Raw genomic sequence first — 18,255 nt, 5'->3', positions numbered from 1 at the left:
CTTCGAAAGGCTTACCTTTGGTACAAGAAGTTGGCTATCCATCTGTTCCACTTGGCATCCTTTAATGCTTTCGTTGTGTACCAGAAGTCTTGTCCTGAGAAGAAGATGTCTTTTGTTAAGTTTCAGGAGTCTATAATAGGCAGCCTTGTGCTTGTGGAGCAGGCAAGTGTTCCTAGATTTGGAGTGGTGGAGGAAGTGGCTAGATTGAAAGATCGCCATTTTCCTGAATCTATTCCTTCCACTATCCCGAGAGACTTTCCGACTAGAAGATGCAGAGTCTGTTGGCGAAGAGGCGTGCGGAAGGAGTCTCGTATATACTGTCCTTCTAAGCCTGCATTGTGTCTGTCAGCTGGTTTTAAATCGTACCACACGCAAAAGAAGTTTTGGGAGTTTTAATGAGCTGAATTGCCTGGTCTGCATTCTGTAAAAAAAATTTTGTTTGTTTCAAGGATTGGCATTAGTGCAAAGTTTTTATTTTAAGAATTTGTGTTAGCTGATTTGTAGGTATTTCCATTTGTTTAGTGTTATTTTCAAAAAAAGAATTCTAAATGTGTTTGTGGTGTGTGCTGGCTGGTGCTTGGCTGGCGGTGTGTGTGGAGTTGCGCTTGGCTGGTGGTGTGCGTGGAGTGGTACTTGGCTGTCTGTGCACGGAGTGATGCTTGGCTGGCGGTGTGTGTGGAGTGGCGCTTGGCTGGTGGTGTTCGTGGAGTGGTACTTGGCTGTCTGTGCATGGAGTGGTGTTTGGCTGGTGGTGTGTGTGGAGTGGTGCTTGGCTGGCGGTGTGTGTGGAGTTGCGCTTGGCTGGTGGTGTTTGTGGAGTAGTACTTGGCTGTCTGTGCACGGAGTGGTGCTTCGCTGGCGTTGTGTGTGGAGTGGCGCTTGGCTGGTGGTGTTCGTGGAGTGGTACTTGGCTGTCTGTGCATGGAGTGGTGTTTGGCTGGCAGTGTGCGCTGAGTGGTGTTTGGCTGGCGGTGTGCATGGTCTGGTGCTTGGATGGTATTTGTTGGACTGGCGCTCGGCTGGCGGTGTGTGAGTAGTTACTTTCTGTTGGTCACTACACACACTGCTAGTTGAGTGACACTCCACGCAGTTCATCATTTTGTGTAGTTGCAGTGTCAGAAATGTGGGCGTGTGAAAGTGATGGGCCCTTGAATGGCGCTGTTTGCTGGTGTGAGTGTTGAAATGTGATGGGTCCGCGGCTGGCGGTGTGAATGTTTTGAATGTGTCACACGTACGAAAGGTGTATGAATGGCCTGTAAAGAGGTTGGTGCCTTGACGTGGCTTTACAGCTCACGAGCTGTGAGTCAGTGGTTCAGTTAATCATACTTTCAATTATACGCAGTGTATTTCATTTTTTGTGAAATTACTTGCGAATACAATTGTATGTACTGAATCATCACTCACCCTCGTGCCAAATCCAACCAGTATGTGTGTGTGCTTGCGGATTAGATGGCTGTGCAGTACATTTTTTTTTCTCTTTCTGCAGTAGGGTGTACCTTGTCCCTTATTGTGATTGTTGTAATGTGTTGCTTTTCCTTCCAGATGGTGTCAGTGGTCTGGTTTGTATCAGGTATGAAAGGTGCGTGAATGGCCTGTAAAACGGTTGGTGCCTGGTCGTGGCTTTACAGCTCACGAGTTGCGAGTCACTGGTTCGGTTTTTATGCATTTATTTATTAACAGAGCATTTCATTTTTTTTAAATATCATGTTAATAAAATTTTATGTACTGAACCATCACTCGCCCTCGTGCCAAATCCAACCTGTATGTGTGTGTCTTTGAGGAATAGATAGCCGTGCTTGATTCTTTGTCTTTTGAGTAACTCAGTTATGGTGTATATTATAGCTATAAATAATTTTCTAAATTTAGATATTATTGGTAATTCATGGTAGTATATGGTCATGTCTTTCTGGTGAATTCTATTTTTGTTTTTTGTCCACAATCTCTTGCAAACTTGAAATTGTCTGTCACAATTTTCATGCGATATTGTCCCCTGAATCGCACGTTCTCCATCTGAAAACTTAATTCATTCAAAACAATTTGGTTTTGCAAGGGGGTTCCCATGAGTTTTTGGCCCGGGGCTTGGCGGGCATCTTTGGAAACTGCCAAACCCAAACAGTTCTGAGAACTAGACACCCGGGGGAGTCCAGGGAGGTATGGCATGCGTGGGTCCCCCAATGTTTTCCTACCCAGAAACCCCTGCAAACCTTAAATTTAGGTTAAAAAAAACCACTTTTCCGTACTTTTTTTGGGTGGGATCTCGCTGCCGGCACAAATGTCCTACCACCCAGCGTTCCCCTTGTTCTCCCGAGTAAAATGACACCTCACTTGTGTGGGTGGGCCAAAGGCCTGTGACTAAGGCAGGGGGGCTTAATTTGCAAAACTTAAATACTACTTTTTTCAAAATTCATTTTTGGCCTGTTCTGCTCTGGGGCACCCACACAAGTGAGGTATCCTTTTACTCGGGAGAACAAGGGGAACGCTGGGTGGTAGGACATTTTTGCCGGCACGGAGATCCCACGCAAAAAAGTTTGGAAAAGTGATATTTTTAACTAATTTTAAGGTTTGCAAGGAGTTCTGGGTAGGAAAACATTGGGGGACCCACGCATGCCATACCTCCCTGGACTCCCCCGGTGTCTAGTTTTCAGAACTGTTTGGGTTTGGTACTTTCCAAAGAATATCACCGAGCCCCGGGCCAAAAACTCAGGTGCCCCCCCCCCCCAAAAAAATCAAGGTTATTTTGCTTCAGGGTATTTTAAATTCACCACCGTACGATTTGGACCTTTTCCTGTTGCAGCCACTATGCCTACCCACGCAAGTGAGGTACCATTTTTATCGGGAGACCTGGGGGAACGCTGGGTGGGAGGTAATTTGTGTGAGCCCAGTGATGCCACGCTTTCCCACACAAAAAAGTGTGAAAAAACTGATTTTTTTTCTGCTAAAATTGAGGTTTGCAAGGGATTCTGGGTAAAGGAACGTTGGAGGATCCACGCAAGCCATACCTCCTTGGAAGCCCCCGGGTGTCTACTTTTCAGAAATGTGTGGGTTTGGTAGGTTTCCCTAGATGGCCGTCTAGCACGGGGCCAAAAACCCAGGTAACCCCTCTTGCAAAAGCTGGTGAAAATGGAGATTTTAGCCCCACAAACCCTTTTTTGATAACATTTTCAGGGAAAAACCCAGAGGCTTTCATTTGCAGCCCGTTTTTCCAATTTTTCTGAAAAAAAAACAAAAATGTCACTATATTTTGGTTAATTTCTGGGGCCCCTCCGAGGGAATCCACAAACCCTGGGCGCCTTTAGAATCCACATGATGTTGGAAGAAAAGGACGCAAATTTGGCGTGGATACCTTATGTGGTCAAAAAGTTACAAGGGCCTAAGCGCGCACTACGCCAAAAAAAGCATTAGCACAGGAGGGGAAAAGGCCTAGCAGCGAAGGGGTTAAGTAAAAGGACACCAATTATCTTGGATGTGAAGGACGTTAACTGTGAAGTCTCGCCACAATGGCACAGATGAAATCGGCCTGTATCCTAGACTAGAATCACAATTCTTCCACCATTATTCACTGAATAGCCTGGGTTGGGAGGGCAGTAGCCCCTCTCACTCAGAACAGAGTACACGAACAGCATGTATAGTTCTAGCAGACACAGGAAAACACAAGACTGTCCAAAGACATAAAAGAGAAGGGCAGCACAGCTGCCCAAACCCACACAGAAGACTGGTCACAACGTCATGCATGCTACCCCTCTAGGATTCTTTCCTCTGCCCTTCCCACCATCATGCCCCATTGTATGGCAGTTGCCAGGGCCTCTGAGGTGGGGAGGTAAAGTGTCTGTCAGACTTGCAAGAACTCTTGATGTCACTAATCAAGCATAGTGACAGAGTCTTAATGCAAATGGCAGGTGCACTTCCCCTTTGGCAAGTGGCAATACACAGGCTCTTTTGGATCTGACTGAAGGAACCAAGCTGCTGCAAGCAACCCCTCATTGAAAAGAAAGTTTCCTTTCTAGATCACCTGTTTAGACAATTTACATGCACAGAGGTATAGGAGGGATTTGGCATAACATGACCGACAAGGCAAGAATGTTTGCCATTATAGACCCTTACTATACTTGCAGAAGGTATTACTTTACAGAGGCTCCTTCTCTACATCGAACCAGCATCAGCATATCAAAGACCAAGAGTGTCTATCCCTCTCTGAGAATTGTCGGTGCTTAAGGGTATCTGGACATATACATATAACCAATTTCAGAGAAACTTTCGATTCTCAGTGGAGTAAGATGAGCGAGCCATCTCAGAAGTTATTGCCGCTATGAGTAACAGAGAACAGCATATGGCTGCGCTGTATTTCATACCCTCATGCAGCTTGCTTTATGAACCAAGTGCAGAACCTTGTCCTAGCTAGATCAAGAAGTCCTCCGGTGTATTTCCAGTTGCAGTTCTCAAAGCAAACAGCAAGTCAGCTGTCTACTGCAAACGGGAAGCTACTAATAAATCTCATGAGAGCAAAGTCTTTTCAACATACACTGCTTTTCTCCTAGGACCATAACATGGAAAATATGTTAATTCCCGGAAGAAGAAGAAATTCAATGTGTTGGACAAATTCTGAGAACCTTCCCCCATTATCAGAGTGGCAAAGAAACTGGATATGTATGCTCAACTTGAGCAAAGAAGAAAAACATAGGCAAGTGTAAAGGCTCTGATTCATTGTCAAAGGCATGGCAAGCTTAGAGCGCACCTTGAACAATCCAGTCACAGTCTAACAAGAACAACTTGAGTGAATGAATGGGATTTATAAAGCACGCAGCTACAAAAAGTGACGCAGTGCTGACTCTAACCTTTCGCCCAAAGAGGACCCAAAGTGAAAACAAGAGCTTTCAGATACAAAGTCCACAAAGGAAATCCATAGACCAACAGGTCCGACTCAGACATGGTCATGCAGCTTAGGTTTTGGTACAATGTTGCTTCGATGAGTAGACCATTCAAAGAAAAGAACATACAAGTATCTGAATACTGAGCACCCAAAACTGAAAATTGAAGGAATGGTGATAACTACCCGAAAGCTGCAAGATCCTCAGACATACCACTGATGATTACTTTGTTAAATGAAAGTTTGGAACAATCAGGATATTTTTGAGATCCTTCCAGATTTTTGTGATCGAATGGGACACAGGCAGGTAATTTAGGAGAAGCATTGATGCAGCAGTATGCCCCTCTGAAGAAAGTTATTAAAGATAATGGGGTGACTCAATGTCCCTCAGAACCTGGGTATTGATACAATAAACTACAGTAGGTTCTGTCAGGTGCCTCAATTGTTTAGTATGCAGTAATCAATACGTCACAATACCGGAAGTTTTGTCAACTTCAATTTCCAATTACCAATATTTTAGCAGTAACAGACGAAAAGACACTAGAGACATAAATTCATTCATTTTAGAAATAGCATTTACTTTGTTTTCCCTTATGATATCACGTTATCACTATATTGCACTTCATTCACGAGTCACTTTCAATCTTGTGATAAAAAATGCCTCTGTGAAAGCCGTATATTCTCTTTAAAAACGAAGTAAATGTTATTTCTAAAACAAATTAATGTATGTCTCCCGTGCGTTTTGGTCACCCGACAGAACCTTCTGAAGAAAGTGGCAAGCACAAAACTTGGTCTTCAAATCAGTTTATTACAACTTTTAATGGGCTACCCCACTAGGACTTCGTTGACTAAGGCAAGTCTTCCCTGTTGAGTTCTTTTCAGGATAGACATGATCTCCATAGTTTGGTATACATCAAAACCTGTGGTCAATACTACCATCAAATATTATGTACATTTCTGTAATAGCAGAATAGCTGCTAAATGTGAATGCTGGTTGGAAAACCTCTCTCACGTTGGATTGCAGTCAATGAAGACCCAAGTGTTCCAAGCACTGACATTCAGGTGGGGGTTCATCTCTGCTTTCCGCCTCAGCATACTAATGCCTTGGTTCTTCAGCAGGGGACCAGAACTGAAAGCCATAAAGGATTTTTTGCAGGACTAGAGATGTCGAACCCTGGTGCCCTCTCCAATCCCCTTTGTAACGATCTAAAACATTGTACATTGTTAAATTCAGTTAGTTCAGGACAAGAGAAATTCGATTTCCAACTCTGTTGAAGCTTTACAGAATTGTTTGCAATTCATCTTCCCAGGTTTACATATCTTTTCAGATTTGAACCCATTAATTGAGGACAGTACTATGTACAGGGCAAGAGACTCCGGACTACATGAATAATGTGTGCTCTATCAGAGAAAGCATTAACTTTCATCTGTGCATCTTTGACCCCAGGAACAAACAGTTATAGATCAGTCTGATTTTTCTTGTATAGCTGGCGAGTGGACTATCCTCTCAACCCTGCTTTGGTGGATGTAGTGCATCCCTTAACACTCCTTCTCATCCCTTGCAAAGGAAAGCAAGACTCAAACAACAGTTAACACCCGACTAGTACCACAGATCATTACATTAATTCTACCAAAAAGATCATGCCCGTTATAAATCTTAAAAACATAATAGCAAGCCTTGACCTAAATAGGTTGCTGGTGCCAGAAACAATGCTGTCAGTTTGTTAAGTGAAGTTATTAATTCAATATCCCAGCTCATTCTCATGGGACCCTCGGGTACTTACTATAGTTTGTTTCTTCCTTTGAGCTCTCCGCTTAAGTGAGCAACACCGTCAGCTAAACAATTCTGATACTCTTTCCATCCAACTGGTATATAGATTTTCTGACGCAAGAACCGTGTTATTTCTTCACCAGGAATCTTCTGACATGTAATAGGACCATTGGCAAAGAGTGCTAACTACTTTGGGTGGCAATCTCTCAATCTCCTTTAGGAATAATGCCATTTCTGGACTGCAAGATTATTTTAAAGCAAGAAATAGAAATTGGAAAGAATATAGAATTCCACAGATGAGAACCCAACAAGGAACATTTTAAACACGGAGGTAAGAAGCAAATACATGTAAAATGTAGAAAACTAATTTTTAATTACCTTGAAAGAAGCCACTGCTTTATCGTATGCCTTTATTAAAGCTGTATCATCCCAGATGTCAGAGTCGTCACTCTAAGGAAATAAAAAGCATACATTTTACAGCATTTATATAGAAGTAACAGTACACAAAAGAAACCATTTTCACAAAAAAGCTAATTTATTGAATCACATAGCACACTACTGCTGATTGCCTCAGCACCACATGGAAATGATGGCTTGGTAAAACAAGCATCTGCAATGCAATAGGTCTCGCATTTACGAGAGTTTGAGCTATTGGCATTTTATTTATGTTTTGGTTTTCAAAACATAAATAAAAGGCATTGTGATTTACAATGCCAATAGCTCAAACTCTCGTAAATGCGAGACCTATTACATTGCAAATGCTTTTTTTTCAGGAGGCTGAGCATATGTTTTTTTGTGGAATATATTTTTAATTTTATTTTGCAATAATTGTAAACTTTGACATAGCTGTAACAACAGCATTGCACTTAGAACACAATTAACCACCCATTTCTTCCCACATCCGGTGAGCATCTGAGGGGTACAAATCAGAATATAAACACAAATTACGTATAGGACCTTAATGCAAAACGCGGTAGGGAAGTCTTTCGCACCCCGTCCCCACACCCTCCCTCCTGGGACCAGCTTCGTATCATTGCTCCTACACCTCAACTGCAGTAGATTGGGTATCTTCTTTACTCAGGTTCAGACCATAGAATCTCATCAAGGACCCCCATATTTTCTTTAACTTTTTGCGGCAGCCTCTACTTTTGTATATGACCCTTTCAGCAGCCATGTATAAATCAATACTCCCTTTCCATTCTTGTAGTGTAGGGGTCTCTTGCCCGCCCCAGCGACGAGCAATATCCCGCTTGGCCACCACCAGGCCCAATGCGCTAAAAGCAGTTGGGGTCTAGGGACATCCAACTCACCTGGCATACCCAACAGGATAAATCTAGGGTCCATTGGTAGGGAGATTCCCTGTATTGCATTCAGTTCAGTGATTATTGTCTGCCAATAGGTCTCGATTTGTGGACATTCCAAAAGCATGTGAAGGAGATTGCCAGTGTCAGTATGACAGCGCAGACACCGAGGCGACTCTGTTTGTCCCATCTTGTGTAGTTTGTCTCGGTCATAGTAGGCCCAGTGAAGGATTTTGAATTGAATGAGGCGGTGGCTGAGCATATGTGATCAGGTAAAATGTGGTTGCTCCTTGTGGCCATTGCTGCATGCTGAATAGTGTGGGGGCAGAAGCAAAATGTGAATAACACCCCAAGAGACCAATGAATGGAGAGTTATAACTTAAAACTTGTGTAAGTTTTTATGTATTTTGTTAGGGAGATTCTGTTTTGGGGGTGGGTGGCTGGCGTGACAGCTAATGCTAATTCTAGGCCAAGTGTCAAAATTAAAAAGTTCTATTTCTTTTTCTCAGGGCAAGTATGTGGCTTTTGATTAGTGGAGGCAAGTGTAAATGTCAACACCCCTTCTCTTGGGAGGTCGTAATATTTGGATTTTGAAGGGGCAACCTGGTTCTTTAGTGCCCCAGGCACCAGAGATGGACCCCACTATTACAGTGTTATCCCAGTTTAGTATGTTTTCTGGAGCTTTAAATCCCCTACTAGACTTGCCTGTTATTTTCTATACTAAACATGTCCTCAGACGGTCAGTGATCACACGGATATAGAATGATGTCATTTCATGAACCTTGAGAATAGGTGCAGTCAATCAAACAGTGATTGGCTGTGGAGCGTTTCGAGTCAGAACTCTTCAGTTAAATGACATTAACTATTTCTACTTCTCACCCTGTGACAATAGTGCACTGCGGAGATGATCTATCTGAAAAAATGCCTTGGGAAGACCAAGTAAAGCAACTATTATGACATCTATGTTGGAAATCCTCTTTGGTTTCTCCTTTGCCGTTCACAAGCACGCCCTCACACCCACGTGCACACATACTCAAAGATCTGCATTTGAATTATAAAAATAAACACTGTAATTTTTAGGTCAAGCTGGAGCACAATGCGAAGCATTGTCCAGCTCGACAACTATAGTTGCCCGTCTCCTGGGAATCTGAGACAGGGTTCGGACACGCGCGCCGATTGGTGTCTGTGGACGTGCACGTCCAGACCGGCGCCGTGTACATCCCCTGCCTCAGATTCCCTGAGGCGCGCAAACACACACATACACACACACAGACACACACAGACACACGAGCGCACACATACAGACGCGCGCAGACACACAGGCGCTCCCCCCCATCCCCCCACTCACCGGGTCTGTCGGACTACTCGCGGTGACCGTCCACCCACTCACTCGGGCTGTGGAAGGAGCGAAGACCTCGGCGCTGCCCGGGTGTAACTTGGCAGCCTCTCTCGGCAGGTAATCTCCTTGGGCAGCCTCTATTCGCGGAAGGCAGTCTGTCGCAGTCAGAGCGACCACCACGGCTGATAAGAGCGTGCCCAGGAATCCGGGGAGATGAGACTGTGCGCACGTGGTCACGAGACCGCAGCGAACCAGAGCACGACGTGACGTGGTAGAGGCCGGGTGGCTCTTAACCCACGAGTTGCGCAACAGAGAAGGTGCTGCGTAGAAAAGTTATTTTACTTGTTATTAACTCTGACTGTATTGATGGCATGCATTTACAATGGGGACAATCTTGATCGCATTCCAACATCTGGGCTGTGCTCGCTGTCGCACATAGGAGCCACTGGACCTCTGCTGGGCCTTTGATAGAGTAGAGGAATGCCGACCCTTCCTTTTTGTGGTCTTTGCGGCTGTCCACGTTGCAATCTCGAGGCAACGGCCGCAGTGGGGGTGATTGGCAACTGGGGCGGTTGAGGCAGGGACCTCCAGGGCTGAGTTGAGTGGTGCCACGCTGTGAACGGCGGAGGCGACAGTGGTGCCAGGCAGTGACAGCAGGGCAGGGAGCTGCCTCCTGATTTCCACACCCATCAAAGGCATCGTAAGGAGCCTATTCCCACGCTTCGTGTTGTGACTGCTGCGAGTGCAGGAACTGTACAGCAGAGAGAGAAGCACAGAGCGACCCGCGAAGGCGGGCGTCCAGGGCTGGGTGCAGCTTGTTTTCTTTAAATGACATACCTTTGCAGGCAGGTAATGCTATCCCGCAACGGCCTATTTTTAGCAAGCGTCGTGCACCTTAACAAATGCATTTTTTTAAAGCACTGAAACGTCGCGCTTTTACTTTAAATAATTATTTTTTTCATCCTTTGTTTTTCTTTTCCACATCGGTAAAAAGCCGCACTTTAACTTTAACAATGGCGCAATTAAATAGAAAAGAAAGGTGGCGGCGCCTTTACATCATTGCCGGCTGTGCAGCTTTTACCTCGGCTATACCTTCAAACATGGTGACCGCCGCCTTCCTTTTCTATTTGTTTGCTTTTCTAACATTCGCGGCACGGCACGCATGCAGTGGAAGCAATTTAGTGTATGGTGGCGAGGTGCTTCTGGCGCCTGTTGGCGCCTGCTTCCCCTTCCAGGCGTGAAGCTTGCAGAGATTAGGACCACTGGATGGTGGCGAGATGATCGGTCGTGTGCTGTCTTCTATAGCACTACTTCCTTTCACTAATAATTCTCTTTTCTGCGGCGATGGCCAATGATGCATTGAAGTGCTGCCATGAAACTCTTACAATATTTCTCTACACTTCAAAATGCAATCATGAAATACTGCATTATTACAAGTAGTAATCTTCACAAAAGTTATTTACAAAAGTTTAAGCTATTGCCATTATAAATTATAATAACTTATTTAAGTTTTAATTATTTAAAAAAATTAAAAGCCATTGTTATTTGTAATATCAATACATGTAAGTCACGTAAATACAACACATATTGCATTACAAATGCTATAGGTGTCACATTTGCGAAAGTTAAAACTATTGGCATTGTAAATGACAAAGCTATTAATTTAGCTATTTTCAAAAACAAAACATTAATAAAAAATTAGTCATTTACAATACCAATAGCTCAAACTTTACTAATGCGAGACCTATTGCATTGCAATTGCTTTTTTATATAGCGGTCAACACAAGAAGTTGAAAAATAAAAACAAGTACTATTATTGTCAAACTAAATGGTACTACTTTTCTCAAAGTCAGAATTTAAAAAAATCATGTCTATGGTTCTAGGTCCAGACCAGGTGAACGGCCAGTCAAAAACAGTGCTCTGCTGAAGGAGGACATATGAACAAGCCATTTTAGCAGAAATGTATGTCCTCCAAGATCATTCAGAACTTACTGGTTAATCCAATGCAGCTTTTCTATTTATTTACATCTATCATACATTTTGAGGCTGCAGCTTCAACATCTATTTTGATAAATGCCAGCTCATACCTGCGGGTGTGAAGAGCACTTGTACAAAACAAAAATCAAAGAATGCTCTAATCAAGTGTCTCCGTTCCTTCCAACAAATCTCATACGATGAATTTATGGACCTGTTCAAACCAAGCAGGCCTGCCGGCAGCCCTTCTGACCCCTGTCCGCCACAAACTTTCAAGACAATTCTTTTAACAACCTCTGCTGCCACTCGAGTAAAAAGAATCATCAACGATTCCTTAACTACTGGAATATTTCCAGAAGAACTCAAAAAGTCATACATACGCCCTTTACTGAAGAAAACAAACTTGGACCTACTGAACCCCGACAGCTACAGACCCATTACAAATGGACCGTTCCTGGGCAAAGTGATAGAAAGTGCAGCGTTCGCCCAGATGTCACAATTCATTGAAGAGAATGACATACTTTCAGACTTCCAAACAGGATTCCGTCCGGGAAGAGGCACTGAATCTGCCCTCCTTGCCATCTGGGATGGCCTAAAGAATAGAGTTGACTGCAACGGGGTTGCTGCGCTACTCCTCTTGGACCTCTCAGCTGCCTTTGATACAGTGGACCATGACACTCTGAAACAAAGACTCTATGAAGCCGGCATAGAGGGAACTGCTTTAGACTGGATAGCGTCCTACCTTCAAAACAGAACTAATGTCATCCATACCCCACCTTTCTCGTCCAAACCATACTCCACAAAAGGAGGTGTCCCTCAAGGTTCTATCATCTCACCCATGCTTTTCAACATCTACATGAAGTCATTACCAGTCCTGATCAATACATTTCACCTCACATGCTATAACTATGCAGATGACACGCAACTACTCCTTCAACTGGAATGCCCCAAAGACATTGGAAAATCACCAATTTTCAGCTGTCTCAGAGCCGTGGATCAGTGGTTGACCTGGAGCCATCTCAAATTGAATGCTTCAAAAAACTGAAATACTCATGTGGGGCGATTGGAAACATTACAACCCGCTTGTCGCATGGCCTGATGAACTGGGATCACTGCCCAAAGTATCGAAGGAAGCAAGAAACCGCGAATTGACCATGGACTCCAAACTGTCGATGAATGCCTAAGTGGATAAACTAGCAAGATCAAGCTTTGCTACTATAAAGAAGCTGCAACAAATGTTCCCTCATTTGGGATTTCCACACAAGGTCCAAGCTACCATCTCCCTTGTTCGGTCCAAACTCAATTACGCCAATAGCCTCTACCATGGATCACCTTTAACGACCATGAAAAGACTACAACGGATTCAGAACTCGGCTGCCAGACTACTCTTGCATATCAAACCGCGAGACCACATCTCCTCTGCCTTGAAAGTCCTGCATTGGTTACCAGAAGATCCACGTTCAAGCTGCTTCGTATCACCCACAAAGCAATACATGGAATGGGACCGCTCTTCATCAGGAATAAAATCACCAAACACATTCAACAAAGGAACCTCCGCTCCAAAGGAGCATCTCGCCTCAAAATCTCACCATACAAGAAAAAAACGTGGGTGGCACATCCTTTTCTGTTCAAGCAGCCAAACTATGGAACTCTTTACCCCCCAACATAAGGTCCACCGACAACCACCTTATCTTCAGAAAACTACTCAAGATTTGGCTCTTCCCCACATAAGCACCATACCCAAACAGAAATTTACAGCATATCCCTCTGTATACAAGCATTTTTTTCACTATAGATATGTGCCTATCTTTGTGTATTACTTTGTATAAACATGTAAAATAATTATATTGTTGAGAGAAAAATAATAATAAATAAATACAAATCTTATTTGGTCTACATGTACATACTTCCATTGTGAATCTATGTACCTTCCATGTACTTGGATCTGTGTGTCTGTTACTTTTCTCCTGAAAAAGCATATCCAATGCACTACCCTATTTCTCATCCTGTGCCTATCAATATCTTTAATCTACATATACTTACCTCCTTTATTTATCTATATACTTTCAATGTAATTATGGATCTATACATTTATCACTTTCTTCAAATTTAGCATTTCTAATGCAGTGCCCTATTTCTCAGCCTATACTTCGCTCAATATATCTTCTAGCCCAACCTTCTGACTCATCTCAAACTTCTTCTACTACTCCTTCCAATGCACTACCCTATCTCTCATCCTATACATCTATCAATATATCCACTCATTTATCCCAAACTCCATACCACTACTATGATTGCCAAAATAACCCTTTCTAGACTCTCTCCTATTCTACCCTTCCTTGCATCATCTGACAACCTCTTTTACTATACCGATCCCCTAAAACAAACCTTTCTAAACTCTTTCCTCTGAGTCCTCCCCTCCAAAACTCCTTTTTACTCATCCAAAAGCCACCTCCTATTGCTAAGACCTAAAAAAAAAAATTTCACTCTTTTATACCTCCACCATCCTTTTCAATCGAAATTAACAGACTAACATGTTCACTTCTCGAATTCCATATTCAACTATACTAATATACTACCCAAATAACTGAATAACATATCCACTACTCCAAATTTTCTTTACTATAGAAGCAGACACGCACCTTTGACTCCGTCAAAGCCAAACTCAGAACTCTTAAGATTCCACATATGCGGTTATTCCCCACAAAGTTGAAGCTCGTCTTTTATGGGGGGGAAACCCAATTCTTCCAGACGCCTGAGGAGGTCTGGCACTGGCTAGAAGAACGCCCCATTATGAGACATCTAAAGGACCTACAGCAGAAAACCCAAAACAGGACTGAAACGACCCAGAGAACAACTGGCCCCAAAAAAACTGCCAAGATCCAAAGTCACCGATGGCTACGAGTACAGGGGCAACATCCTATACGTCAAAAGCCACAAGACGCCTACGAGGAAGAATTTCGCAATCGTAGGACTCCCAGAGAACTGTAGACTCACGCACGCCCCACCTCTTCGGGCGGACCGACCGTGGCATCGAAACCGACTCTAGAGCAAGCACCTCTGGCGGAGAAGACGTTGAAACGATGCAACATCCCTTGTTGACCGAGATAGTTGACATGGAACAAGACTCAGAGATAGGGAAAACAGCCACGCAGAATGCAGTGCCTGACTCAAAATCATGACCAAGGATTACAAGGGCCTACCACAACTTTCCTGCCCGGAGTCCAGGCATGAACACACTCACACCCCCAACAACAGCACCCTCTTGGCTCTGCATAGAGACAGACATCCCAAAAGCAGGCGATAGGCCACGTCGGCCTGGGACACGGATAGCAGTATTCCTGCCTTTCCTTTCCCTCCTGGCCACTTCCCTCCCTTCCCCTCTGCCCCTGTTCCTTCCCTTCCCTCCTCCTTCCCAGATTTCCCTTTAAATTTTTATTTTTTTTTAAAGGTCATTCACTGTGCTGCAGGTACAGGAACCCGTTTAGTATCTTCTGGGTAGGGTGGGTGACAGACCTTTCCCACCCCTGTCCACAACACAGAGAGATCGACTCTGGAGGAGCGTTTGATGGGGGGGGGGGGGAGGGGGAGGAGGGAGGTGGGAAGGGGAAAGTTGGTTTCAAAGTTGTTGTTGTTCAGGTATCAGTTCCAGCTCAGCCAGTGGTTTCACATACAAAACGTATCCAGATACAGATATCTGGTCAGGTTCCAACTTCCTGCGGCGACAGCCTTGCAAAGCGTATTGGTACTTGACGCAAATGTTAGATTCTGAAAATACTCCCTTTTCCGTGAGGACATGGAATGTGAATGGCTTCGGAGATAAAATTAAGAGAGGGCTAGTGTTATCCTTTATCAAACGCAGAGACCCCGGCGTGGTAATGTTACAGGAAACTCACCACAGGGGCACCAAATGTGGGTTTCTGTCACGGGGGTCTATACGGTTCTGGCACACGCGGGGTACACCTCCGGTTCCAGGGGAGTGGCGATCCTCATTAAAAAAGTCTCCCACCTTTTGTATACATCGAAAATGGCTAGATCCCCAGTGTACAACATATGCCGGAGTGACCGGACAATGGGGCAGATGAACTGTGACTTTTGTATCAATCTACGCACCACCAAAACTCCAGGCATGCACACTAAACAAATTGACTGAGATATTGCTGGAGACGCCGGGCTCACTGCATGTAATAGGGGCAGCCTTTAATGAAGTAAAGCACACCTCCATAGACCGACGGGAGACCATGCCCAAGCACCCCGGACCTCACTGATAACACGCCTCACAGACTATAGGGTTGGTGGATATCTGGAGACACCAGAATCCGGAAGTGCGACAATATTCCTACTACTCAGGCGCATGCAAGGTTTACTCCCGACTTGACGATGTGTTATTACTGAAAGGTGAAATACGGGACATATACAATGCACAATACTTAGCCAGGGGCCTGTCGGATCACTCCCCGCTGTATGTGCAGATAGGTGACAGACAGCGAGACTGCAACATATGCTGGTGCTTAAATGCATGGGACTTCCACAAATAATCAACACTGAAAGGCATTACAGATGACACTACTGTTTTCTTCGCAGAAACTATGGGGTCAGTGCAATCCGGGGTTGTACTATGGGAGGCATATAAAACTGTACTACGTGATAGAGCCCAGAATCGCATAGAATGGGATAGGAAAAAAGACAGAAGAGCCGACACGTCTGGAGGCCCAGATTTTAACACTTGAAGATCGAAACATAGTGCACCCAGATCCTCAGCTCTTGAGGCAATGGAGTGATGCACAGTACCAGTATAGAGATTTAGCAACCCAGGCGGCTAAATCACAGGCCCAAGCGGAACTGCATTAAACTTATGATGTAGGTGATAAATCTGGAAAGCTCTTGGAATGGCTTAGTCGCAAGGAAATAGAGTCCCGTTGGGTAGCCTGTCTGGTGGACCCACTAGGAATACCACAAGATAGAGACGAGCAGATCCTGCAGTGCTTCGCATCTTACTAAGCAGACTTCTATAAGGCCCGCCATCTACGGGCCTACCGAGACATAGAGGCCTATTTGCAAGAGGTAGATAACCCCAAAGTGGACGAGCATCAACTATATTACAAACTAAATAATTGCTAAAAAAAACAAGCAAAACAAGCATTTGCAATGCAATAGGTCTCGCATTAGGAAAGTTTGAGCTATTGGTCTTGTAAATGACAATTTTTTTATTTATGTGTGGTTTTGAAAAGAGCTAAATTAATAGCTTTGTCATTCACAATGCCAATAGTTACAACTTTCGCAAATGTGACACCTATAACCTGGGGTTGCGCTGAGGGATGCTGTGGTGGTGCTGAGTGATGCTGGGGTGGCGCAGAGTGATGCTGGGGTGGCGCAGAGTGGTGCTGGGGTGGCGCAGAGTGGTGCTGGGGTGGCGCAGAGTGGTGCTGGGGTGGCGCAGAGTGGTGCTGGGGTGGCGCAGAGTGGTGCTGGGGTGGCGCAGAGTGGTGCTGGGGTGGCGCAGAGTGATGCTGGGGTGGCGCAGAGTGATGCTGGGGTGGCGCCGAGTGATGCTGGGGTGGCGCCGAGTGATGCTGGGGTGGCGCCGAGTGATGCTGGGGTGGCGCCGAGTGATGCTGGGGTGGCGCCGAGTGATGCTGGGGTGGCGCCGAGTGATGCTGGGGTGGCGCCGAGTGATGCTGGGGTGGCGCCGAGTGATGCTGGGGTGGCGCCGAGTGATGCTGGGGTGGCGCCGAGTGATGCTGGGGTGGCGCCGAGTGATGCTGGGGTGGCGCCGAGTGATGCTGGGGTGGCGCCGAGTGATGCTGGGGTGGCGCCGAGTGATGCTGGGGTGGCGCCGAGTGATGCTGGGGTGGCGCCGAGTGATGCTGGGGTGGCGCCGAGTGATGCTGGGGTGGCGCCGAGTGATGCTGGGGTGGCGCCGAGTGATGCTGGGGTGGCGCCGAGTGATGCTGGGGTGGCGCCGAGTGATGCTGGGGTGGCGCCGAGTGATGCTGGGGTGGCGCCGAGTGATGCTGGGGTGGCGCCGAGTGATGCTGGGGTGGCGCCGAGTGATGCTGGGGTGGCGCCGAGTGATGCTGGGGTGGCGCCGAGTGATGCTGGGGTGGCGCCGAGTGATGCTGGGGTGGCGCCGAGTGATGCTGGGGTGGCGCCGAGTGATGCTGGGGTGGCGCCGAGTGATGCTGGGGTGGCGCCGAGTGATGCTGGGGTGGCGCCGAGTGATGCTGGGGTGGCGCCGAGTGATGCTGGGGTGGCGCCGAGTGATGCTGGGGTGGCGCCGAGTGATGCTGGGGTGGCGCCGAGTGATGCTGGGGTGGCGCCGAGTGATGCTGGGGTGGCGCCGAGTGATGCTGGGGTGGCGCCGAGTGATGCTGGGGTGGCGCCGAGTGATGCTGGGGTGGCGCCGAGTGATGCTGGGGTGGCGCCGAGTGATGCTGGGGTGGCGCCGAGTGATGCTGGGGTGGCGCCGAGTGATGCTGGGGTGGCGCCGAGTGATGCTGGGGTGGCGCCGAGTGATGCTGGGGTGGCGCCGAGTGATGCTGGGGTGGCGCCGAGTGATGCTGGGGTGGCGCCGAGTGATGCTGGGGTGGCGCCGAGTGATGCTGGGGTGGCGCCGAGTGATGCTGGGGTGGCGCCGAGTGATGCTGGGGTGGCGCCGAGTGATGCTGGGGTGGCGCCGAGTGATGCTGGGGTGGCGCCGAGTGATGCTGGGGTGGCGCCGAGTGATGCTGGGGTGGCGCCGAGTGATGCTGGGGTGGCGCCGAGTGATGCTGGGGTGGCGCCGAGTGATGCTGGGGTGGCGCCGAGTGATGCTGGGGTGGCGCCGAGTGATGCTGGGGTGGCGCCGAGTGATGCTGGGGTGGCGCCGAGTGATGCTGGGGTGGCGCCGAGTGATGCTGGGGTGGCGCCGAGTGATGCTGGGGTGGCGCCGAGTGATGCTGGGGTGGCGCCGAGTGATGCTGGGGTGGCGCCGAGTGATGCTGGGGTGGCGCCGAGTGATGCTGGG

At 46.6% G+C, this 18,255-nt stretch overlaps 1 protein-coding gene across 1 annotated transcript in view; it reads right to left on the bottom strand.

The window, feature by feature from the left end:
• LOC144818166 (survival motor neuron protein-like) overlaps positions 1 to 18,255 on the bottom strand; it is a 399,426-nt gene that overhangs the window by 369,826 nt on the left and 11,345 nt on the right. Inside the window, exon 2 of the mRNA XM_078675289.1 lies at positions 7,014 to 7,085. Within this exon, the coding sequence (XP_078531415.1) occupies positions 7,014 to 7,085 (72 nt within the window). The remainder of the gene's footprint in view (positions 1 to 7,013; positions 7,086 to 18,255) is intronic.

The sequence above is a fragment of the Lissotriton helveticus genome, chromosome 2_1 (assembly GCF_964261635.1).
Source record: "Lissotriton helveticus chromosome 2_1, aLisHel1.1, whole genome shotgun sequence".
Classification (NCBI taxonomy): Eukaryota; Metazoa; Chordata; class Amphibia; order Caudata; family Salamandridae; genus Lissotriton; species Lissotriton helveticus.
Note: the sequence above shows the minus strand (reverse complement) of the source record. Positions and strands in the feature narration are given on the sequence as shown.